The 27,416-nt window shown below is 35.5% G+C and overlaps 1 protein-coding gene across 6 annotated transcripts in view; it reads right to left on the reverse strand.

Moving 5' to 3' along the window:
- PHTF2 (putative homeodomain transcription factor 2) overlaps positions 1-27,416 on the reverse strand; it is a 107,641-nt gene that overhangs the window by 41,680 nt on the left and 38,545 nt on the right. For 3 of the 6 annotated variants that reach the window (XR_013995375.1, XM_081080116.1, XM_081080117.1), the window contains 5 exons: positions 12,974-13,030; positions 6,725-6,794; positions 5,922-6,080; positions 1,892-2,057; positions 825-989 (listed from right to left, as the gene is read on the reverse strand). Coding sequence is in view for 5 of the 6 variants with exons in the window: in XM_081080116.1 (XP_080936242.1) it covers positions 825-989; positions 1,892-2,057; positions 5,922-6,080; positions 6,725-6,794; positions 12,974-13,030 (617 nt within the window). In the remaining variant the exon portion in view is untranslated. Of the gene's footprint in view, positions 1-824; positions 990-1,891; positions 2,058-5,921; positions 6,081-6,724; positions 6,795-12,624; positions 12,679-12,973; positions 13,031-27,416 lie in introns of all 6 variants that reach the window. The other 3 variants (XM_081080120.1, XM_081080119.1, XM_081080118.1) reach the window with 2 other exon arrangements.

Raw genomic sequence — 27,416 nt, forward strand, 5'->3', positions numbered from 1 at the left:
TGCTTAATTATATAATGCATGATAAACTTTATCAGAAGAGCACAATCACAAATTGATGAAACAATGATATTAGCAGAGAAGTTAACAAAAGTGACCAAAATAGTTATTTGCAGTATCCCTTTTCTTGATTAACTCAGCAACCTTTATCAGTTATACTCAGTATTTTAATCATAGCCTTGTAAGCATATTAAAAATTATATGTACATGTGCACTAGTAATAAAACTCTTAAATGTTTTGAATTAACTATTCAAAATAAAAATATAAGATTGAGTTACATTGAATTTATTTTTGAAATTTGCCATAATTACATTTCCGTATTTGGAAATCTTTATTGTGGTACAAACTATACAAAAAGCCCAATATACAAAAATAGAATTTCATACTATAGAATATATTTTATTCTTTTAAATATCAATGCCTTAATGTTTTATTTCACGTCATGTTAGATAACTGAGGCAAAGATTAAATTTTAAAGTACCATACAACTCACATAACATTAATTAAGCCAATTTGACCTAGAATACTGATAAAAATAACCAATTTAATAGAAGTAAAACAGTACTTGAGAAATCAGAAAAGAAGCCAAAATCAAGAAATCCTAACTACATATATTTTAATGGTATATATTCACTCTCCTATATATTTACACATATTCTAAAGTAAACTTTATGGTCTCTACTTTTTCATTATCTATAGCATTATAATTTATCAAACCAAAATCCATAATAGGGCTATCATATTTAAAGTCATCAATCAACACCAGAAGGGCCAGAAAAGGGATAGTGTGTCTCTATACCATACGAAACCCGGAATAAATACAAACCCTGATAAAAAGAAAGCGGCATGCCAGAGATCTCTGAAGACAGCGCCAACGCTGTACGTAGTGCTTGTACCGTAGCTCTGAACTGCTCCCTCCTGTGAATTATCTGTGGTACTAGAACCATCTCCTTCCCTATGTACTTCCAAATGGGCTGCTTTCCTTAATTTCCTTCATCAGAAGAGATTAAGAATGAAAGGTAGCTTTAAAATTTTAACAACCACTTTCTCGGTAGTATGTTCAAAATTTTAGTAAACATAAAACACAGGAACTTTAACACATAATAAAATTCAGGTTTACTGGATAAAAGTTAACCCAAATATAAAGTGCATATTCAAGACCAATTTCTATAAATGTTAAGGTATTATTCCTTGCTCATATGAACAGGTCAGTGGACACTAGGTTGTAAGATCGCATTAGACAGATATTTATAAAAGCATTTCTTCACTAGGTGAATGCCACTTATTTGTAGATGAAGAAAGAGAATTTAGATCGAAAAGCATTATAATCTAATTGATCAGCAATGCAGGTATTATCTTTTCAAAATAAAAAGTGCTTATATTTCAAAATCCCAAAACTGCAAATGTCACAATATCTTAGCAACAATATTCAAAAGAGGAATTGCTCTGAAAGACACTTCACATAAAACTCCATTGTGTTGCGTGGCCAGTGAAATTTGCTATGTTTACTTAATCTAGGGGATAATATTAAACAGCTTCAAATAGTATTTAATAAATACAATCTAACTGAAACTTTTTCTTGGCTTTTGTTTTTGCCAAAACATCTTATAAGAACAAGATATTGTAAACGGTGGCAATTATTAGCCACTCCATTTAACATATATTGCCTACATTGATATCAGATGCCTCAGAAATGGGCTTCAAGAAAGAAAACAAAAACAGGTAGGTGGTCTCAAAATGGCCTTGTAGCAAATACAGAAACTAAATCATCTGGTAGCTGATTCAGAAGCTCAACGCTTCATTTGAAAGAGCATCTTTACAAGATCCCATTTTATTCAAGTGAAGAACAATCCTGGATTCAAACTGCGGAAATCACTTTTACACAGACAATACCTTCTTCTTTTGCCCCCTGTACTTGGAGGAGGTTTGGGCGTTCTTGTTGAGACAATCTGGCAGTGCACAGTTCCCAGGAGCAGCATCAGCCATATCGGCCCGATCACTTCCGTCAGAGGTATGTTGTGTGGGCTGGAAGCGGAACAGAATAATACTACTGCGGCAACTACAAAGAGGGAAAAAAAAACACACATTTAAGTACAGATCTGACCGTCACTTCTTCAAAGCTTTAAAAACTGTTTTAACACTGCTTCTTGCCAGATTATTTTTCTAAATTTAAATGAGTGTAAATGTGACTCCAGACAAGCTCCATCAAACTATCTTATTTTTTGCCGCTGGCTAACCATGCTGTTCAGTAATAAACTCTTGGAACAAGATATCACCCAACGGGGCCTGTAAAGTACACACCTTAACACTGCAATGAAAACTATATGCATACGCATCTGATGCCATTCCTGGTAAGATCTCAGACAATCAATACAACCACACTAACCTCAAGTGCACTTATTTCCTTGTTTAACAAATAAGCAAGTCTATGGTAAGTGTATAATAAAGCTATAAAAAGCCTTTTTTTCAATAGAGGTCTAGCTACTCTGAATTAATAACACAAATCTACTTGGGAATATTTTTCAGGGAAACCACTAAGCACCCATTAATGCTAACCATTACTACATGAGGAAGAAATCTTGCTTCTGCCTGCTCAGCATCCCTTAGGCTTTCTAGACATAAACTACCTTTTGGGAATTTGCCTCCGTATCTGTCAATCAGATGGTCTGATTTCTCTCACCTCAGGAATAGACATGTAATTTGGCTTGCCACAGTCTTCACTCTGGGCACAATAATTAATAAAAACATGGGCATGCGACCCGTGTAGGGCCAATTGGGATCGTTTTCAGGGATTAACAGAAGTGCTTGAAGAAGGCTTTCCTCCTGGATCACAAACACTAAGGACTATCTATGGAAATATGAAATCGCCAGAGGCACCTCAGCCACCACTCAGTAAAAGCCTCCCTAAGCATGAGCCCACCATAAGGAAAGCAGAGGTGACAGCATAAAAAGTGAAGATATCACCTGAGCCTCTAGATTAAGCAATGCTTGAACCATGGGCCCACAAGTACCTAATTCTGTTTTGGGACAACTGGAAAATTTGAGTATTAGGAAATTTTTGTTCATTTTGTTAGATGTGATCATTGTAATATGATTGTGTCATGAGCCTATTTTGAAGAGCCACATACTGGTGTGTTCAGGGGTAAAATGTCATGATATATACAATTTACTTTAACAAAACAGATTAAATATGCCAAAATGTTAACTATTTAATCAAAGAGATGGGCATATGGGTGTTTAGAGTGATTATGTAATTTATCATCTAAATTAGGGCTCTTTTGAGAGTGAGATGAGAGCTGTTAATAAAAGCATGAGGACAACGCAAGTAAACTTAGATAGTTGGCAAACTGGAACATATGGTCACTCTGGTTATTGCGTAAATTTATCTAGTTTCCTGGGGTGTTTTCTTTTGTTTGTTTGTTTTTTTTGTTTTGAAAACTTTTATGATAAGAGTAAAGATTAAAAAACCACTTTTTACAAAAACTAGATTATATTTAGTTTCTGCCACTTGTAACTAAAAGAATCCTGGTCTAGCATACCAAGATTTCAGCTTAAAACACCACTTTATTTTCTAATATGTTTAGGAAGTATCATGAAACAAATTTTAGCTTTATAATCTCTTGAGTAATAAGTTTCTTTAAAAAGAAAAAAAGACTTAAATTTTTAAAAACGCTAATCATCTTTATGAATTACCCTGGAATTTAATGCAAAGTTTTTTTTTTTTTTTTAAACGTAATTAACAAATACCATTTAATTCCATCAATTAATTTTTTTTATATATATATTTTTTTACATTTGTTTTTGCCTTTTGTGTGTGTGTGTGTGTGTGTGTGTGTGTGTGTGTGTTGAGAGCCCACTGGCCCATGTGGGAATCGAACCGGCAGCCTTCAGAGTTAGGAGCATGGAGCTCTAACCGCCTGAGCCACTGGGCCGGCCCTAATGCAAAGTTTTTTTGTTGTTTTTAATATGAACTCTAATGTGACCTTGATCAAGTTCCTTAAATTTTTGGAGCCTTGGTTTATTCCTCTGTATAAAAAATGTATATAGGTACATAGGATTCAAGAGTAATACATGTAAAACACTTTAAAAAGTTCCTTACATACAGTAAATATGTACCTAATATTGATTGGTAAATGGTACTTTTATTACCTATCAGTAACTTAACTATCTTTTAAAAGGAGGGGGAAGCAACAATATTAAGAAAGCGCAATGCACAGTGGTTACCATCAATGGTCCTGATTATTTCTCTTAACAAGCAACTGCAATTTCTAACTACTTTAGAATAAAGTTCAATCCTTTAGGTAAGCTAGAAAGCATTAGAAGGTAACTATACTTACATTAAGCTCTCTTAAATACTTTTGGGAGCAAAGGAAACACAAGAAAGTAACTCAATAAAAAATAAGCTAAAAACACACTTAGAAGAACTTTCCTATAATATAATGGAATACTTAGCAACAACACCTTTGAACAGCAACAACTTAGCAACAACTTCTTGAAATCAATTATAAACTGTATGAAAATCATTGGAAATGTTATTATACTTAATTACAGCATTCTAAGATTTTAACACAAGAAAATAATTCAAAATATAAAAACACTTCACAAACTAATATGTTCACTTTAGTATTAATTATAATAGCAAACGACAGCAAAAAGCTTAAATGCCCAATATTGATGTAAGGTAGGGTATTTTCCAGTAATTTAAAATTATATTTATAAAGACTCGATAATACCTGTTATGAAATGAAGTAAACAAATACAATTGTTTATACAGAATAATCTCAACTGTATAAAACATGTTACAAAGTAAACTGAAAGGCAAGATTATGGATCCTTTTTTTCCTTTAGTTTTCTTTCTACATTTTCTAAATTTTCTGCAATGAACATGTGTCATTTATTTAATCAGAAAAACACAGACTTAAACTCTATTAACAACAATCACAAAATATTCATAGTTCACTCCCTTTTATGCATATAAGATGTACCCTGATTTAAAAGAAACAACTTTACCTAAATAAAAGTCTGAGTTTTTATTATATTTTCCTTTACTTAGAAGAAATTACAATTTACTTAGTTTGCTGATAAAACGTATTAAATAATCATTCAAGATTACAATCGTGATTTTAAAACAGTCAGACATTAAAAAAGACTGCGAGAGTACCAACCAAATTAAAATCATTGCTTTGTTAAGACGGATGAAAAGTGAGTGGTTTCTTCGTTAAGTCTCCGAACGCTGCAGAGTGTTGTGCAAACCCTGCATTGGATACTGCCGCTGTGAGTGCACACTAGAATGCTGCTGGGTGGGGAGGCAGCACAGCTGTTCAGCTTGTGGCTCTGAGTCAGACAGCTTTGACTTGAACCTGGGTTCACTGGGTTCACTTAGATTATGGGACTTTGGGCCCTCAGATCTTTCAGGATCCCATGTCTACAGCTCAGCACAATAACAGTACCTATGCTTCACTGGGTTGTTGTGAGAATTAAATAAGAATCTCTGAAAAGCACTTACATGTATAGAGAATTTCAATACAGAATGAGGATGGTCTCAGATCACAGTGGTTAAAAGAAAAAATAAACCATGGCTGAGGCAGAAAAAATGAACTTGTATAATAAAAAAAGACTGGTATGGTATGTATGCGTAGGGGGTGCATTTTGAAGAGATTTCCTAAGTTTTAAAAACCCTCTCAATCTGTATTTTTCTTTAGCCATCCACAGATTCAAATTTTCATAATATTGGAACATAACTGCTTTGTTTTCTCAAACATTTTTAGTATCAAACTAGTGCATCTTATTAAATGAAATATTATAATAAATGAAAATCTTCATACTCAGTACTACTATACGTCATTTAAAAAGCCTTAGTAACACTAAAAATATTGTATCTTGAAAGTTAAAAACAAAACACATTTTGATCACTTAATTATACCTTGAAGAAGATAAAGGACAAGAAGCCAGAAAAAGATGACTTTTGATGTTACTTGTAACCACCACCGGAAGAAAAAGGGAAAAAACACAACTCGAACAATTCCCTTTCTAGTCAGAGAAGTCCAAGGACTTTCAGGTTTTGCCTTAGCAAATGCAGATCCTGAGAAAAGTAAAATAAAATGATAGAGTACATTTATTATTCTTTAATTTCCTTAGAGAAAAAATTTCAATAGTTGAAGAACGAAACATATATAATTTTATTTCTTACTATTCTATGAATGAGAAATGTCTAATTTTGGGTAGTAGACACTTTTCAAAACATTCTTCATGCTATCATATTCACTCAGGTACTTTGAAAAAAATTTTAACTGAAATAACAGAATTTCTCCCACACATTTTATAAATATAAGACAATATTCAAATGTCAGTTCCAGTTAGGAATTTGAAATGACCACTTTAACCCCAAAACTAATATAATATTGTATGTCAACTATAATTTACAAGTAAATTTTAAAAATTAGTTTTTTTAACCACTCTAATTTTTATAACCAAGGCTTATAGTTTGCTAAGCAAACATGAGCTGTTTTTCCTTTGTACTCACTATTTCTTGGAATGATATTTGGTGGAACGAAAGACTAATCAACAGTATTTAAGTACTTCAATTCTTTCCTTATACTATTCTTGCCTTCAATTAGGCTCACATTGCTTTTATTTCTACAAATATATGTATCTAAAGCATTTTGAATTCTGTTTCATCAAGGTCATTTTGTAATAGTATTAAGCATTTATTTATCCAAGGCTCACCTCTTACAAGATCAACATCTATGAGGTCTGGTTTCACATGCGCTGTTTTCTTTGGTTTATTCCTTAAACCCTATAATATATTAAAAGTAGTGTCAGTAAGAGAGTACATATTAAAAGTCCTCATCATAAGAAAAAAACTTTTTTTGTAACTATGTATGAGGACAAATGTTAACTAGACTTACTGGGACCATATCTCAATATACACAAATACCAAATCATTATGTTGTACACCTGAGACTAACATAATGTTATATGTCAATTAAACCTTAATAAAAAAGTACTATTAGAATTGTGCATATATACATGTATGTATATATATATTATATATTTAAATCCAGAAGAGCAGAAAAGAACCAACTTCTAAAGATATCCATTTAAACAAAAAAACTTCAAGTAATAATGCCAAACAAAAATATGTTATATATTTGTTATAAATGGAATATAAGTGTAGTATTGTAATAAATTTTATTACTTTCCAACAAGATAAACTTAGTGTAACATGCGATACTGCTTATCACTAATATTCTAAGACCAAGACTCTGGCTACCAGTCCCTGCGGATGTACAGCAGCCTGCGCTGGCCCCAGATGTGCACAGGAGAGTGCGGAGGCTGCTGGGGCGCAGTGGCTCTGAAGGGGCCTCCGGGGTGAGGCGCTGAGGCTGCTGCTGCAGAAAGCAGTGGACCACACAGCTGAGGACAAACAGGGATGCAGGCTTCTAGCAGACAGATGCCAGCAGGTGGGAGTGGTATCCGCTGAGACCCAGAGAGGATGACGCATATCTCAGGGCTGCCACTATGTTCACATGCCAACCGCTACCCAGGCCACACCACCACCCGATCACCTCAGAGCTTAGATGCCATGCCCGGGGATGGAAAAGGGGAAAGCTGGAATGGTGAATTGAATTAGTTTAAACTTGGAATTACTGAACACTAAAATTAAGTTTCTGCCACCAGTGTACAGAATGTGAGTAAGTGTGGAGATCAAAATCATCGAAAAAAATTATGAAAAAATAAATTACACTTTATAGTTTAAGACTAGGATGTTAAGAATTGGAAGATCTTAGGCTAAACTCCTTGGGAGCCAAGTGCTAAGAGATGACAGTGTTTAGATGAATTGTTTATTCATTCAATTAACCAAGTGCCTACGCAGAGCTTTGGTCCTAATCCAAGGAACAACCACCACCTAAAGATCTGATTAACCACTGTTTGCATCTAAAGCACAGAGAGGACAGCATTTGAGCTCAGAATTAACTATACCCTAAAATGTACCCTAAAATCAAGATGCAATTAACCTTTGAATCCCTGCAAACAGCCTGTCCATATTAAGTTACAAACGACCCAGAGACAGAAAAACCAGTATGAAATGGTCAGGATTGAAGATATAGCCACAATAATTTTATATAGTTGATCCTTATATTCATAGATTCTGTATTTGCAAATTCACCTACTCACTAAAATTTATTTGTACCCCTAAATCAGTACTTGCTTTTCTTTTGCAATTGTTTGAAGACATGTGCAGTGACAGTGGCAAAAAATTTGAGTCACGCAATGTGCACATTCCCAGCTGAGGTCAAACAAGGCAACCCACCGCCTTCTAGTTTCAGTTCTCATATTGTAATTAAGTGTCCTTTCACAGTCTATTCAGTGATTTTTTTTTTTTTGCATTTTTTCTGCTTTTTTTGTTGGTAATTTTGTTTAAAATGGCCCCCAGGCATAGTGCTGAAGAACTTTCTAGTGCTTCTGGGTGCAAGGCTGTGTGATGTGCTTCTAGAAAACGTGTAAAGTAAGCTTGTTCAGGCATGAGTTATAGTGTTGTTGGCCATGAGTTCAATATTAATGAACCAACAATACATATTAAATAAGGGGTCTTTCAACGGAGACACATAAAACAAGGTTGTGTACTGCTCAGCTGACAAAAGGATTGTGACAAGAGGGTTGCAGGAATTTACCATATTTTGCAGTGTATAATGCGCACCCACATTTTTAGCGCCAACTTTTTCAGGGAAACTGAATTAGTACTATCTATGTATAATGTGCATCCTTACTTTTTCCTCACAAATTTGGGCCAAAAAGTGTGCATTATACACTGCAAAATACAGTAATTTCCCCTAATAGTAATGTGAGTATTTGCTAATTCAATGTTCCTAGTGAGTTACAGAAAATACTACTGTGAATAATGAGAATCGACTGTATCTGTACTTCATTTCCCATTTTAATGTCATGAGAGAGTAGCCGATCGACTATAAATCATTCCTGATATTTTGCAAATTGGAAAGATAGTTCTAATAATACATACATTTTAAACAAAATTTCATTAATAGAGCACTATTTAGATTTGGTATGAAGATTGTTATGAGATTTTACCCTTATTAGTGCCAACAAATTTGGAAACAGTAACATATTTTAATTTACTTGTCTTTTATATGTTCTTTTAAAAATAATTTGAAAATAATCTTATTGCCAATGTTTTACAACAAATCTAAGGCTTATTTTACTGCTGTATACCTAAAATTTTTATCAAGACTGTTTTAAGAACTTAAAGTCCTTACAAGAGGAACAGTAAATTATCATGATTTATGCAATTATATAGTTTTTCACCATGCTCATTCTACTTGATCTTTATATGTGGTTGATTTCCTATTTTATATTTCATTAAAACACTTATTTTGAGTTAACATTGTAGAGTCAAAGCATAATTGCCAGTTTTGATAAAACTTCCCCTTCAAGGTAGCCTATCAAAATATTTGAGGGTTTAAAAACAGAAAAATTGCACTGATAAAATATCTAACATTGATGATTTTATTCACAAAAACAAATGATATTAGCACCAAGATATAAGTATTCATAAAACCTGATTTTAATTAAGTAGATATTTTAAGTTGGAAAATTTTCAATTAGTTCAGAGTAAATACATTCACATAAAGCAGCATAACTTTCAGTACTAACTGTAATTATGGAACTTCAAAAATTTTAAGTGGGAAAAATAGATTTTTGGTGGTGAGCATGCTATAGTGTATACAGATATTGAATTCTGTTGTACACCTGAAAGTTATATGTTATTAACCAATGTTACCTCAATAAAAAGAAAATATAACAAAAAAGTTTAAGTGAACAAACAAAAAATGAAAACTAAGTTTTAACTAGAAAGTAGAAATAATCAGGTACTATAAATATAATTAATCTCAAAAAATTCAAATAATATATTCTTTATGGAATATACTTAAATTCCTATAGTATATTCCTAAAGTACAATGACACAATAGGATAAAGTTCTGAATTAAAAAGAAATTGTAAGTACACAGATAATGTTGAGTCAAAGAACTAAAAAGGGCTGTTTTAGAAAATCCTTCTGTTTAATGAACCAGACTTGCCGTGCATGGAACTATTATAACACTTAGATTCCAACAGTTTCACTTTCTGGACATCCTGTTTAGTTTTCCCCATCCCATTTTTTATCTATAATGACTTTAAATAGCATAGTTTTGTTGCTGTTGTTGCTGAAGCTTTAAAACTCTAGTAGGAGGCAAGGGGGAGGAGAAAAAAAAAAAACTCCGGTAGGTACTAAAACGGGGAAATGCCATATTCAGTTTTAAATTTGGGTCAAGGTGATCAGAAAATGAGTTTTCAGTTACAATTTTTTTAAATGTTTAAGAAAACAATTTGCAATTTACAAGGCTTATATAATGCTTTAGCAATATAAACTCTGGACCTTTAATTTAAAAAAATAAACATTTCCAAGAAATATAATTTCATGGCTTTCTTTTATTTCTTTAGTTGTTGTTCACTGATTTGACAGATAATGAGTGAATCACTAATACTCATAGAAGGATGAACTCAATACATTTGGTACAGTATTCTCTACACAACAGTATGGTGTTTTTGTTTTTCAACATCAAATATTAAAATTAATACACCAGTTATACACTTGTCTACCTTTCTTAGAATAAACACAAAATTATTTCACCCTGTAAATAATACGCCTCTAGAATGTTTAGCAAGAATGATTTTAGGTTCAACAAATTGTTCTGTTTAATTCAAAATAACAAGAGTAAGTTTTAATACTGTTTTAATTCTTCGAGTACTATTACCAAGTATTTTCTTTAAAGGCAGACATATTTTAGAAACAAGTTACAGGTCTTAGCCTTCCCTAAGTTCATCCTATCAGCACACCAAGTAACACCTAATATAATCCTTTCTTACCCTTACCGCTATTTAGACACCAAAATAGTTCCTTCAAAAATGAGGAAATTATTTAACTAATGTAGTAATTTGTGGTGAGTGGCTTAAAACTAAAAAATTATACATAGATTTTTTGAGGTTTTTAAATTTCAAAAAAAACATCCAAATGTGTCAACTAGTAACACAGCCTCTCAAAGTATTTAATATTTATTGTCCAAGTTAAAGACTGTCAAAAAGAATGAAAGATTTTAAGGCCTCTTGCTAGACCTCTCTGCTATTCTCTATTTGCTTGAGTATCCCAACTGTTCATGTCCCTCCTCCAGACTGTTATCTCATGGATCCTTACTTCTCTTTCCTCCTTCACTTGAATCTCTTCCTTCACCTTCACTTAAATATTAATATTTCCCAATGTTCCACTCAGCTTTCTTCTTTCATCATTCAATGTTAATCACTCACTCCTATAGCTGTAGCTATATAATGTGTAGAGAATGTATATGTAACACACATATATACATATATGTATACACACATAACACACACACACACTTTATATACTGAGGACTCCTAAATCTCTTACCCAAGTACACCTGAATGTTTCTAAAACAATTCATTTGCTCTTCTTCTAGTATTTCCCATCATACTTGGTGCTGCCTGAGTAAAACTGTTAAATTTACATAAATTTTCTACTTAAAATCTTTCAATGGTCTCCCCCATTGTTTTCCAGATAAGGTCTAGACTTTTGGATAAGGCAGCCAGGCCTCTTCATGATCTTATTTCCATTTTCATTTCTAGTTTTACCACCTTAACCTACTTCCTACATCTAACCTATCTATTACCAATCAAGCTCCTTGAGGAGTCATGCTCCTTCCTTCCTTTACATATATTTTCATAATGCTCTCCATTCTGTCTGTAATGTTTTGCTCATTCTCCCTAATAACTCTCAAATTTATCTCATGAGTCACTTCCTTTGTGAAATCTTTCCTAACTTCCCCAGTGCTGCTTCCCCCTGAGCTTCCCTAAAGAGACCTACACATTCCTCTCTTAACTGTATTAGTCTCATTTATAATTACGTATCTCATCTACAAAATTAGAACCTATTTCATTTTTTGTGCCCATGATTTAATCCTGTATTTAATACATAGTAGGTACTTATTGAAACTTTGTTAACTGTATTACTTCTTCATGAAAATAGTTTAACAAATGGAAAAGAATTTTGCTCTTCATTATAGATGACTAAGTTGTCTAAACACAGATTTTTTTGGACAGATTTTTAAGTATCTGAGACATTGGTTTTCAATTTAATGTAAACTTTTCTGTACAAAATAGAAAATATCAAGCATCTAAACGTTCTCTGGGCCCAGACTAAATTTAGCTTGTGCAAGAACACACTGATTAGTATTACCTAGCAAATGAAAAATATAAATCTTATTACCAAAAAGGATTGTTGAGAAACAATAACTTTAGTTAAAAAACAGTTTTCATGCTAGCAAGGAAGCCTATGAGTGTCTTAAGTGATTACATGTTCAAGAAGAAACTACCTACAACAGAAACATTTTAATTAATGCTTCATTTCTCTAAATTCTTTTTTAAAACGACCAACTTTTCAGTGACTCTATTTGCGTCCAAGTCATTCTGTTAGTAGCACCAAAAAGCAGGTCTTAATTAAGCAGAGCAGCATTTGCACGGGATCACTCAGGCGAGAAAAATCCTGAGACACTTACCAGTTTAATAAACTGTACAGAGCAATGACAGCATCAAAAAGGAGGAAAAGCAAACTAGAAGTATAAGGTGACAAGTGAAAGGGAAAAAGAGCTGACAAAAATTAATCATTAAAAATTAAAATTTAGAAAAACAGAAAGAGGCTAAAAAGCAAAGAAAATTAAATCATAGGTAAAGACAGAGAACTATGCCATCATAAAAGAGTTTACCTTCTTTATTTAAGTTTGGATAGAATAAGTAATATTAACTTGTACCTCAACAGTATATAGAAAGATACTAAATAAAATGTGTTGAATAATCAATTTACAGAACTACGTTTCAGAATATGCAAAAATGAAATTAACTTATTACCTTAATTTCTCTTTGTTCCACAGATTTTTCCCATATTTGTTGATCGTAGGCTCCAATCTGTGAAAGGAAAGAAAAGATAACACTACATGCAATGATCACGGTGGGCATCCATCCAATAGGTATCACTGCTGCTTCTTCCAGCACAGATGAGCTTCAGCTCTGCCGCAGATGTCTGCGGTCCACGCTGAACCGCAGTGGTTCTCAAAGTGTGGGTTCAGGACCAGTAGTTTAAGCAGCACCTGTGAACTTGTTAGAAGTGCTAGCTGTCTGGCCTCACCCTAGAGTTACTGAGTCAGAAATGCAAGTGTGGCACCCAATAATCTATGTTTCAAAAATGCCTCCAGATGATTCAGATACATTGCTAAATTTAGAAAACCACTGCCTTAGGAAATCATTTATTTTAAATAAACCCAATTGTGACATTTCTGATATAATCAAGGAAAAACTCCCAAGTGATAAATCCTTTATGGAGTTATTTTTAAAGAAAAAAATTCTACAGAATTGAAAACTCATGAACATGTAGAACCACAATTACCACTTGAATTAAGGTTTAAAATAAAAAATAAAGTCATGAAAGCAATCGAAGACACAGGGAAAGCCTCAAGAAGCAGAATCCCTCGTAACAGCTTCTATGCCTACTACTCTCAGATGCTGGAAAGTTTTCTGAACTCCACACCTTCACCTGGGCAGGTGAACAAACATTCGTACTGTTCTTCCCCAAGTTCTCTGCTGTTAGCTCCTACTGTGTCCATTTCCACTTAATCCCCTATATCCAACAGGACACTGAAATGGGTCAACAGCCTACAGTTGTAACTGAGAATTTTCATTATTAGCATTAATTGAAATTAGAACCCTAACGTATTAAAATTACTTCAGATAAATACAATTAAGACACCAGAGACAGACAGAGACCAGAGATGGGCAGATATTATTTTTAGTGAAATAATAACCAAAACTAATAGATGAGGAAATTCAGGGAAGTATTTTCTGACTCACAACATCATTCTATCCAAGTCTTTTTATTTTTTAAAATCTTGTTTTAAGAAATGAGAAACTGAGAATAAGAGAATGGTTTAAAGATGGTGAAGGAGGTAGAATAAAATTTGTCAAATGACAGACAATAGTTTAGTGGTTACCAGAGGGTAAGGGGGTGGGGGGTGGGTGATGAGGGTAAGGGGGATCAAATATATGGTGATGGAAGGAGAACTGACTCCGGATGGTGAACACACATGGGATTTATAGATGATGTAATACAGAATTATACACCTGAAATTATGTAATTTCATTAACAATTGTCACCCCAATAAATTTAAAAAAAAAAGAAATAATATTAAAATTTGTCAAATGATTCCATCAGAACCCTTCATTTTCATTTTCTCTCTTACACATTATTTATTCATACTGATTTCTCTGGCCTTTAAGTCCTGTTTTCTTTTTCATGCCTTCTCTGTGACTCTTTTCTTCTTTTTAAAATCACTTTATGATATAACATACCCTGCACATTAAAAGCTTATAACCCCTAGAGCAATCCAGATAGCCTGAACAACCCACATACATGTAACCACAACAACCATCAGTCTCCATACAGCTGGTTAAAAAGTTCTAAGGTCAGCAATAACCAACTGGTCAGTCCGAATGGTAGAACTGATTTGCAGTGATTAAATTCTGAATTCAATCAATCAATCATCTTCCTTAAAGTCAGAAAAGCTCAGTATGAGAAAATAGATTCCATAGGAGTAATTCTGTTCTAACTTGATAATTCAGAATGACCAGGCTTAATCCAATCAAAATTTATTTTTAAAATGTGTAACTATTACAATGTACTGCATACTTTTTAGTGAAATAATAACCAAAACTAATAGATACCAATATGTTTTAATGATTCTTTTGGTAATAGTATCTTGTTTTCATGCACAAAAGAACGCACTAAATTATGTTTAAAAAGAAGTGCATTTTTATTTCAAGGTGACTCAAAACTATGGACATGGAAATATATGTCCCACAATCCTACAATCAGGGAAAATAAAATGCATATGCAACAGACCAAATAAAAAAATGCATGCTAGCCTTTGGCATAACCAGGTTCAGTGCAACACCAGCATGGTCCTCAATAGCTGCAGGTTTAAAAAGGTGTGGAAAGTTGAAGATAGAGGAGTAGGTAAACACTGTGCTCACCTCCTCCCACGACTACACGAAAATTACAACTACAGAAGAACCATCACTGAGAACTGCGTGAAGTCTAACTGAACAGAAAACATAGAACTAAGGACATACAGGAGAGGCCACATGGAGACTGGTAGGAGAGGCAGACACGTGGACAGGCTGACCCCCACACCGACGTGTGGTAGTTAAAACTCATGAGAGGTATCTCAGCTGCGGAGGTTCCACCTGAGGAATGATGGGTCCCAGTGCCACAACAGACTCCCCAGCTCAAGGTTCCAGTGCCAGGGAGAGAACTCCCCACAACTTCTTGCTGTGAAAACCAGTGAAGATTGTGGCTGAGTGAGACAGAGGGCTGCTGGAATTTCAGGCATTCCTCTTAAAGGGACCGCATGCGAACTAACTTACTGACAGACTCGCTCCCTCTGAGCTCCAGTGCTGGGCAGCAGCTCGAAGGGCATCAGGCACATACAGGGAAGAACTGAATTTCTGGCCTTAGGGCAAGAGCTGGAGGGGCAGCTTTTCTAGACAGAAGAGCTAGCAAAAACCATTGTTTCTTTGTTGAGCACCCCCTGCGTGCAGACACAGGCAGGAACCATATCTGAGTCTCCATCAACCTGGCCAATGCCATCTGGCCTGCCCTGGTGATTCTCTGAGACCCCGTCCCACCCAACTTGTGGGCCCACCCAAGCTGTTTCCAGTGGCTTTTCCATACAGCCTGTCTTGACTCATGCTGCGGACTTTCCTAAAATCTCTCAAAGATTCAAAACCCTAAAACAAGCAGCATCTGGCCTCGGAGTGCCTTGTGCCTCTTGCTAAGCAGCCTCCAGCCTGACATTAGCAGCAACCACCTGCAGATCACTTTGTAGCTCATACTAAGTGGCCCTGGCTAGTGCAAAGGCAGCCGCTGACCTTGGCCAGCAACAGAGCCACTCCCAAGAGGCCCCAAAACCAACTCACCTGGTAGCCAACTTCAGACAATACAAGAACACCATTCAACCACCTCCACAAACGCCATAACCAAAGGGCAGACTGGGCGGGCACCAGAGCCGATAAAACGAATCCTGCTCCGTAGGGGCAGTTCCTGCACAACCACTCCTCCACTTAGTCATGGCCAGGCCTCACAACCAACCAGCCCAAGGACCAAACCCTCCAAATGACAAAGAGCAACAGTTTAAGGAGCCTCTGGACAACGTCAAGTGTACCAACCTTTTCCTTATAGGGGTACCAGATGGAGAAGAGAGCAAGGAATTGAAAACCTATTTGAAAAAATAATGATGGAAAACGTCCCTAACCTGGCGAAGGAAACAGATGTGCAAGCCCGGGAAGCATAGAGTCCCAAACAAGCCAGCTCCAAGACACATCATAATTAAAATGGCAAAGGTTAAAGACAAAGAAAGAATCTTCAAAGCAGCAAAAGCAGTTAGCTACCTACAAGGGAGCTCCCATAAAACTGTCAGCTGATTTCTCAACAGAAACTTTGCAGGCCAGAAGGAACTGGCATGAAATATTCAAAGTGATGAAAAGTGAGGACCTACAACCAAGATTACTCTACACAGCAAAACTATCACTTAAAATCGAAGGACAGATAAAGAGCTTCCCAGAGAAGAAAAAGCTAAAGGAGTTCATCACCACTAAATCAATATTATTAAAAATGTAAAAGGGACTTCTTTAAAAATAAAAAAAACAAAAATATGAATAATAAAATGGCAAAACTACATTATCTATCAACAATTACCTTAAATGTAAATGGATTAAATGCTCTAATCAAAAGACATAGGAGGGGGTCGGACTGGTGGCTCAGGCAGTTGAGCTCCGTGCTCCTAACTCCGAAGGCTGCCAGTTCGATTCCCACATGGGCCAGTGGGCTCTCAACCACAAGGTTGCCGGTTCAACTCCTCGAGTCCCGCAAGGGATGGTGGGCAGCGCCCCCTGCAACTAGCAATGGCAACTGGACCTGGAGCTGAGCTGCGCCCTCCACAACTAAGACTGAAAGGACAACAACTTGACTTGGAAAATAGTCCTGGAAGTACACACTGTTCCCCAATAAAGTCCTGGTCCCCTTCCCCAATAAAAAAAAAATCTTAAAAAAAAAAGACATAGGAGGGCTGAATGGATAAGAAAACAAGACCCCCCCTTACATATGCTGCCTACAAGACACCTGAAATTGATATTAATATTGTATGTCGACTGTCTGAAAAGTAAAAAATTAATACAAAGTTTAAAAAGGTGAAGAAAACTCTAATAAACCTTGCAGTGAAGCAGTGGCTAACAGTGGAAAACCTTTTTCAAGACTGAGATACTTGTAAATAGAAGAATGGAACCCTAAAAAGGGGCAGTGGTGGTGTGGGATATTCTTATGAAAAGGAGATAAAAAAAAGATAAACATGGCTTGTTTTATTAGAGAATCAATTTTATTCACAGATTTGATGGGTGAGAGGAAGGACAACTTTTACTTTAATCGTATACCCTGTGAGATCTTAATTTTTTTAACTAGATGTTATTTTCAATTATAAGCAATTAAATGTCTGTACACTGGACATCAGTTCTCCTTTGCAGGAAACTTTTTTTTTGCTTTGAAAATACCGCCAGAATGGATCCTTTAGCTACATAAGCCAATAAATCATTTTCTTGAAGAAAACTGTGAGTGTGCCTGTTAACCTAAATGCAGGTGCTTCAGGAGATGTTCAAGGTTCTTAGTGATAAACATGCCATTAAAAAAAATTACTCCTATATCTGAATTCAGACTGAATCGTCTCTGAAAGTTGATCGTTTCTTGCAATATGTGTGTAGCACATCAAAGGCATCATGAAATCAGGGTGACGGCAGGATACTAGAAGGGACAGGAAAGGATTCTAAAGACCCTTTCTAACTTAAAGCCTCACTTTATTCCACACTGAAATCTGACAAGATAGTATTAATAGATAGATCACAACACATGGGGCTGGGCTCAAACTTTTCCCCTGAAAGAAACGTAATCTTATGGTCATAGAGCAAGAAAAGTGAAACTTAGACTGAAGACAAGAAACATCATCTCAAGACTTAGGGTGATGTATCTTTTTATACACCGAGACAAACAAAACGGGAAAGGGAAGAACGGGAGGATAGGGAGAGGGAGATGAAGGAGGGGAATTCGGGATGGAGAGGGATGAGGTAGGGAGAGGAAAACGATTGTCTAGCTATCTGCCAGGTATTATTTTAAGAAAAATAATATTTGTTAATGAATATGACAGCGTCAAGAGTAGGAATGTTAAAACCTAGATAATTAAATGGTGAAATGGGAAACAAGTATCACTTAGGAATTCTAGAAAAGAAGTATCTTTGGAAAACCATATGAAAAGCTAGTGATGGGCGATCTGATTACCCTTTAGGCCATCACATTCAGAACAGCACTGGCTCAGATATCAAGAGGCTAAAGAGAAGGTCTCTTCAAAAAGGTAGTTACCAATAGTTTAATTAGATTAAGTGCTTAGATAAAAGATTTAGAGTTCACAAATAAATATAAGTAGGGCAAATTGAGGCCCAGATTTGCACACATATTTTAAGCACCTAATTTCCTTAACTAGTAAACAGACGTACAATAATATTATAAGTCAAAGTCTTAATTTTTCCTAGTATTATCATGCTCAGTTTCATTTTGTGGAATCTCATTTCAGAAACTCCGTAAAACAAGCTATTAACTCTCATGAACACCAAATTTAATTCAAAAACTTAAAGCCCAAATCCCTTCCTAGCTTGGCCCATTCAACAAACATTAGAGACCAATCAGTGAGGGGACAAATACAGTCTACCTTTGTTACCTGGAATATGTCTGTTAAAAGCATGACAAGAATACTCTCTCAAGGCAAGAGGTTGAAGAATATTTTGACACAAATTCTCCTTTAAAAAAAATTAAAAAGATGCCTGTGCTCTTAGTGATCCTTGACATCTCTAGATTCATAGTTAAATATATTCTATATTTTCTGTGACTAATTTTTTGTACATGTGTCATCAACTATTAAGACCCTAATAGGCAAAGCCATGTAGCTTTTATAGCTATAGCAAGTCCCATATTTTAACAGCTGTACAATCAAGGATAATTCATTTTTATATTTTGAGTCTTTTTATAAAGGTGAAAGTTATCAATCAGAATATACCCCTTGCTATATTTAGAGTGTTATTTTTTAAATCCTTTGTTTTATCCGCTGCCTTAGTTTGCTGACAGTAAAAAAGACCCTGGGCTGTGCAAGAAAACTGGATTTCCATCCTGCCTCCACCATGAATAATCTGACGCTCTTGAGCAAGTTTCTTGACCTCTGAGCCTCTAAAATGGGGACAACAAAACATCCTTCAGGGGAGGCCGGATTGCTCGGTGGGTTAGAGCATGGGCTCTCAACAAGGTGGCCGGTTCAATTCCCACATGGGATGGTGGGCTGCGCCTCCTGCAACTAAAGACTGAAAACGGCAACTGGACTTTGAGCAGAGCTGCGCCTTCCACAACTAGACTGAATGACAACGACTTGGTGCTGATGGGCCCTGGAGAAACACACTCTTCCCCAATATTCCCCAATAAAAATTAAAGGGGGGGAACCTACTTCATAAAAATGGACTATAAAAAAATGTCTGGTACATATTAGGTTGGTGCAAAAATAACTGCAGTTTAAAAGGTTAAAATTGCAAAAACCGCAATTACTTTTGCATCAACCTATTTTAATCAAAATACTTGGTGCTCTGTGAATATTAGTTCTTTCATTTCTTGGAAAATCACTCTCTCTAGGCCTCAATTATCTCATTTTTAAATTGATAAAGTAGCACTATATCTAAATTAATTTATGAATATTTATACTCACTAATGATGATTTGGATGGCCACAATTTTTTTTATGGGCCAGTATGTGGAGAGTAAAGATTCAATGCTACTATGAAAAAAGAACCAATGAGGGCAGCTAGAAATGTCCAGGCAAAGGTACAAAGAAGAAAGCAAAATCAAGAATGTGGAGATAAATGTACTTTTCTTAATTTATAACCAATGTAATACTTTTTTAGAAATATTTACAGTTTATAAATGAAAACAGAGATATCAGCACTCCAAATCTCCTTTGCCTAGACACCTAAACTATATGGTTTTCATTCTCACAATGATCTATCTGTAAGATTGATGAAAAAGAGAAATTAAGGGATTGAACAACACAACGAAATTAAAGTTACTGAGCAAAAATAGTGGATCTGAGAATAAAATACTAAACACCAATGAAATAAAATATATATATATAATCCCCTAAATTAAGTTGTCCTGGTGGATATTCTGAAATTATACCCAGTATTTCTGTTCATGCTGTTAAAACCTACTGGAGAAATAATTAGTGCCACTTAAAACCATTATGATTACTTTTTAACCTTCAGACAAATGTCTACTCAGAATTAGTAAAAATTAATTCTTTTGACTTTTTAAAAACTTCTAATTCCAAAGTAAAGCTCTCAATGCTTTGAATATCAACCAGCCTTTCGCTGTACTTTTGTTCATAAATACTGCCTCTCAAACAAATATGTCTATTGAATGCCTAGGAATATCTCTAAGTCCTTATAACAGCTCCTAAAAAGCCTTGTTTCTACCCTGCTATCTTGCCCAACAATTCGCATTACGTCTCCATTTATATGTTATCCTATTCTATTCTTCTATTTTCTCACAATGTCCTGTTTTAATCAAAATACCGTCCAATATTTCTGAGTGCCATTACACTTACACACACACACACACACACACCCTATAGAAGGCAGACACTCAGCTGACTTTAATGATGAGGATCAAATGAGGAAGTTGAATCACTTAATGACACAATACAGACTGTGAATGATGGTATCAGACAAAAACAAGTGTTCTGAGGACTTGGCAAAAACGAGAAACTCTTTTGAGTGTATAATAATTACCAAATTATTTTACCAAATCTTTAACTCTTCTAAATCAGTCTTTGCTTGGAGCTCTAAAAAAAAGTATGAGAACCAAACCATAGATTTAAATCCAATTATTGATGTAATCATTAAAATATTACCCTATAATTCTAGTGTTATTTGGGAAAAGGGAAGACACGAAATGGGTAAGTATTCAAAGTTAAGGTATCCTAATTGGGGAAATTAGTCTAAATCATGGAATAAATATGAATAATTAGAAGCAAAGAGCCTTCTTTGCAACATCTTTGCTTCAACTATCACTTACTACTTCTGCTATCAATTATTAACAATCATATCACAACCAAAAGTGTTACTACAGAAAAGTAAAACTGCTTGAATAAAGGGCAAATAGAAAATAAAACTATTTTAAAAGATGAAAACCTTTTTTAGTGGGAGAATATAACTTTTCGAGAAAGAAAATAGATTTACAGAATTGAATCAATTTTAAAATACATGTCTAGCTAGCCTCTGACATTTAGATCAAAACATCAAAACTTGAAAATGCATTCTCATCTGCAGATACTAAAATTTAGCTAATTAGCAAAGATTCCAATCATTATAAGTAATAACAACTAAATCCACTTGACAAACGTCCCACATATTGTGTCAGGTTATGTATGCATCAACTCAACCACACCCTTTCCGGCATTAACCCTGAGAATAGTCTATTACAGGCCACGTACATATAATCAAATCATGAATCATGGCCAAGTTCCTATTGCCTAGGGAAAGCCAGTTAATGATATAATAAAACACTGACTCAAGTTTAGAAAAAAGCCTGGAAGAGTATTCTTTAATTCAACAGAGAGAGATTACTACCTCTCTCTGTTAGAATCTCTGGTAGAATTTGCCCCTCCGAAGTTTCAAATCGAAAGACAGTTAAAATTGAAAGCAGAATGAAATAAGCACTATTGTACTATACATGAGTGAGTGACAGTGTGAAAAAGAGCAATATCTGTGAGGTAAGATGTACACGGTAGGAAACTTACTAGATATGGGGGCATGGGGAAAAAAATGAAGATTTCTGGCTTAAATACCTGGCACTGCACTGGTATCATTAACCATGGCATGGAATAAAAACAAGTTTTAAAAAGTTGTTGCAGCTATAAATTATGGCTAGAGTTCTAGAGAATTGGGAAGGTACAAAATTTGGAACTCAACAGCATAAACTAGGTGTTTGGACATTATGTGGGCAATCTGATGATCCTGGGAAATAGAATAGCTTTAGGGAGATCAAGAACAAAGTATTAAGAGAAACACATATTCAAACTGAAGGGAAACATATCAAAGTCAGGAAAGGAGACTTAGAAAAATTAGTCAGATAGGAATAAAACTGGGACAATATACTCTAGTAAAAGCTAAACAAGGAAAGAGTTAAGAAAGAAGATAAAGTCAGGAGAACTAAAAATACTGAAATACGTTGAGGGGATTAGGTAAACACATTCTTGTCAAATAATCTTGATCTCACTGAAGTGGCAGGCAAAGCCATTATTAGCTAAGGTGTGGAAGCTGGAGAGTGTGGGAAACAGGACAAGGAAGGTAAGAAAGCACCTCCAGGGGAGTGAGATTGCAGTGTTAACCAGAATGTCAGAACAGGGACACCAGGAAGAGCAGATACACTTGAGCGTATTAGAAGCGCTCTAAGTTTGCATTTTTCGTTTTTTCTTTCAGTTGGGGCATATTGGGGAACAGTGTGTTTCTCCAGGGTACACAGCTCCAAGTCACTGTCCTTCAATCTAGTTGTAGAAGGTACAGCTCAGCTCCAAGTCCAGTGACTATTTTCAATCTTTAGTTGCAGAGGGCATAGCCCATGAGGGAATTGAACCGGCCTTGTTGTTGCGAGCCTGCGCTCCAACCAACTGAGCCATCCGGCCGCCCCTCTGGAAGCTCAGCAGCTGCTCATTGCCTTCAATCTAGTTGTGGAGGGTGCAGCTCACTGGCTTATGTGGGAATCGAACCAACAACCCTGTTGTTCAGAGCTCAGGCTCTAACCAACTGAGCCATCTGGCTGCCCCTGCATTTTTTCTTTTACCACCAAGGCTCAACAGCCCAGGATCAGGAGGAGGAATTAAATACATGGCATGTGCACACGCACGCACACATGCACGCGCGCGCGCGTGCACACACACACGCACACACACACTGCCACCAAATACCTACAACACTCCAGGCATGACGTTCGCTATGCACTTCACAAGGCCCCTCAGTAAGTCTTCAAACTGTATGTCTGCCTTTCTCTTCCCCCTGCTTCTCCCGAACAATTCAGGGCTAAAGCCATTAGACGCAGCAGAACCATGGGGGCCCTAAGCAGGATGTCAGAGTCTCACACATGGAGGTGGCCAGGTGTGGGGTAACCCAGCCCTGGGTGCTAACCCCAAGGGGGGAGGGTAGGACATCCACATGGAGGATATCCTGAGGTGGGTGGCAGAGCCCAAGAACACTGAGAACAGGAAGCCTAGGACGCAGGACGGGAACGGGATGAAGGAGGAATCCGTACCCAGGATGGACGGCGGCAGAGATGGGCGACTGCTTACACACGGGGATGTGGGAACTGAAGTCCCAAAAGCCTGAAAATGTTCCTCTCTGTGTACTAGAAACCTCTATTTATAGAGCCAGTAAAGAAATACGAAGTTAGTGAAACGATACAAATGCTGTATGTAAGTAGAAGGGTTTAATAAATAAATCATGGCACATTTATACAACAGGATATTATATTCATTAAAATTATGACTGAAAGGGACATTTAGTGATGTGAGAAAGTACTTTGGGTACGTTTCATGAAAACAGGTAATAAAAAAACTATATACAATGATCCGAATTTTGTTGGGGAAAATTCACAATAGGGTAATTGAGTGACTGTATTTTATTATGCTTTTCCTATGATAGACATGTTACTTTTAAATTATGATAAAACATCATTAAAAAAGCAAGAGAAAATGGAAGCTAATACCATCTGAGTAGCATCAAGTGTTAGGCACTGAGCTAGGTTCTTTTGAATCTATTTTCTTATGGAAAAGTATTGTGAGTAGAGGGGGCAAGTCGTTAAGAAAGCAACTACCACTGCTCAAAATCAATTTAAGTCTCCTTATAAAATAAATAAGGCTTTTCCTATGAGTTATATAATTATATTAGAATATAATTATAATAGAAATTTTGAGCTAATAATATCTTAATAACAAAACTTTCAGAAGTTCTAGTATTATAGAAGGGCAGACACATACCTACACCCTAGGCTATCAGGATGTAGCCTAGGAGAAAAAATGAGATGAAGAACCAAAACCCTAAAATATACCAGTGCCCAAGGAAACAACATTCCATGTGGGACTCTTGCGGCAGAAGGGTAACTGAAATTGCATTAGGTGGTGATGGAAGGAATTCAACTGGTTCACACAGGAAAGGGAGGGGATGGCAGGAAGACAGCCTGGCAAGCAGCTCCGTGGTAGAGCTGGGAGAACTCCAAGTTCTGGAAGAAGCCAAGGAGAGAAGGGCACCACCACCAACCATACAAGGGAAAGCAGCAGCCATGACTATCTCATCGACTCCTCTCTTCTGTTCCCCTTCAGTCCTCAAGACATTAAAGACTCTCAGAGCTAGGAGACTTACTAGATACAGAGCGATTTCAGGGGTCCCTCGATAAACCCCCAAAGCTCTCATCTTTAATAAGGAACTAAATCTGTAATTTAAAGATTAAAAAGCAAGTATCTAGTTGATTCAACACCTGCCCCTCATTTATATGTAAGTAAAATCATTACATCACTAAGCATAAAGGACTGAGGCCCCGCTACCATGTTTCCCCGGAAATAAGACCTAGCTGGACAATCTAGAAAATAAGACCTAGCTGATCTTATTTTACTATAATAAGACCCGGTCTTATATGATATAATGTAATGTAATATAATGTAATGTAATGTAATATAATGTAATGTAATGTAATATAATATAACATAATAAATATAATATAATATAATAACATAATATAATACCGGGTCTTATATTAATTTTTGCTCCAGAAGATGCATTAGAGCTGATTGTCCAGCTAGGTCTTATTTTCGGGGAAACAGGGTATATTTTGAGGGGGCCTCCCAAAGACCATGTCTGTGTTATATTTGATCATGACACGCCCTTCCCCCATATCGATCCAAAGCTAGACAGCTGACTCAAGCGGAACCAATCAGATTCTCTCTATATTCTAAATGTCAGGTATACAGGAGAAACAGAGGTGGCTAATATAGGGGAATAATAGTAACATTAACAACAGAGCCCTACAGAGAAGTTTCTAGAAATACTGCTGCTGAGGGGCCCAATACAGCCCTGGTTTGCCTTTCTTTCCCAGGTCCTGGCTGTCTGCTGCTGGTGCAGATTACGTGCAGTGAAAAGTAGAAGCAGAGCACACTGGTGTTTTTTTTCCTGGCCCAACTTTAATGAGAACATTGTTGTTAATGCAAACCAATACCACTCTGCATAATTTACGAAGTTTGTTTATTTTCCAACTTACTGGTACATGGTAGTATGTTCTCGGTGGATTTATTAATCAAAGTACTGCCCAATTAATAACCTTTCCCAAGAAGTCATCTTGGCGAAGATAATTTAACTTTTTTTCTGCTTAACCTAACCTTGCATCATGAATTGTGAAGACCCTGCTAGTGAAGAAGATCATTAGTTTTGTTTACTAATCATATGAAATAATTCAAATGTGCCTTACTTCACCAATCAATCAATCGGAGGGTCAACAAATCATCCAGGGTAAATACTAACGTTCTATTTAACAAACCTATAACATTAATTCCCAGGTGTTAAAGCTTTTACAGCCAAACTCATAAAATTTAACATTACTCAATTAACAATTACTTGGATTTTTCAATAAATGTTATTTCAACATTGAGTGGAAATTATTTTTTAAATAGTTAAAATAAATTATTTAACTTTTAAAATAGTTTTAAAAAATATATTTATTTAAAAAATATTAATTACTTGTAATAAACAGCTTAGATTTAAAAAAATTAAGGGTTCACTTCCTGAGCTTCTAAATCATCAAAACATAATGAAAGACCAAATATGAATTTTACTTTGTCTTCATTTTACCACTAACAGTGATGCTCATATTTTATGTATCAAACTTAAGGAAAAAAAACCTCCAAGTAACATGAACTTCATCTTCCCACCTAGTTGAAGTAAAGGGATTCATTGACAACATAGGTCATAATTCTCTTAGTCAAATATGACTAATTCTCTTAGTCAACTAAGTCATAATTCTCTTAGTCATAATTCTCTTAGTCAAATTTAACTTAGTTAAATAATAATGACCAAAACCAAGCTAATCGGTATATGTGAAAGACTTCCATTAGACTAAACAAATACATTTAAGCTAAAATAATACTTGTATGAATAGACAATAGGTGCTGATCCAATTATTGCTGGTCATTCATAGACTGAAGTCCAAGCAGGGAATAAGACACACACACCATGATTAATGCCGCCACCCACAACCACCTGAGAGCCAAAGGTCAGGGGAGGGAACAGTGGAAGAATAAATAGGCCAGATTTGGATGTGAAGACAGGAGTGGAATCACTTTCGGTTTAGGAGTGCAGATTCTGTAGCCCATTCCAACTAGGTTTAAATTCCCTCTATCATGTATTTTCTATGTGACCATGAGAAAACTACCAGACTTCTCTGAATCTTAGTTTCCTCAATTATAAAATCAGAATAACATAGTAATTACAATTCATAGGGTTGCTGTGATGATTAAATACATGTAAAGTACTTAGGACGGTGTATAGCTCATAGTAAGTGTTCAATAAACATCACCTGTTGTCATTTTTCTAACTAGTACAACAACCATGACATAGGAAGCTCTGGGCCCACTACTTACATAAATTCATTTATGTAAGTGTGTGTGTGTGTCTGTGGCCTTGGATCCTAGGGTAATTTGGAATTAAAAAAAAAATTTCTATCAAGTTTTGACTCCAGAGCCTGCTTCTGCTCTTTTTTTCTTTTTGATACATATGCTAGATTATAATTAATTAATTTAAATATTGGCCTAACATTAACTTGTAAATTTATAGGTTCTACATATTTATATAGGCTCTGCATATTTATATGGTTTGAGACTTTTAAACATTAGTAGTGCAAATTGTAGATCACAGCAACTGAGAAAATGTTTTATAAAGAAATTGTCTATGCTGTGTAAATGTTTGCTAAATTTGCTTTATCTGGAGTTTTAGGATTTATTTTAAAATATGTATAGAAAACTTGTTTGCAATTATTAAATATGTAATTTTTGCTTGAATGACCTGGTAATTGCTATGACAGTAAATGATGTTGAATTTTTTTTTTTTTTTTTACCAGGCAGGGCTTT

This window comes from Rhinolophus hipposideros, assembly GCF_964194185.1.
Source record: "Rhinolophus hipposideros genome assembly, chromosome: 18".
NCBI classification, from domain to species: Eukaryota; Metazoa; Chordata; class Mammalia; order Chiroptera; family Rhinolophidae; genus Rhinolophus; species Rhinolophus hipposideros.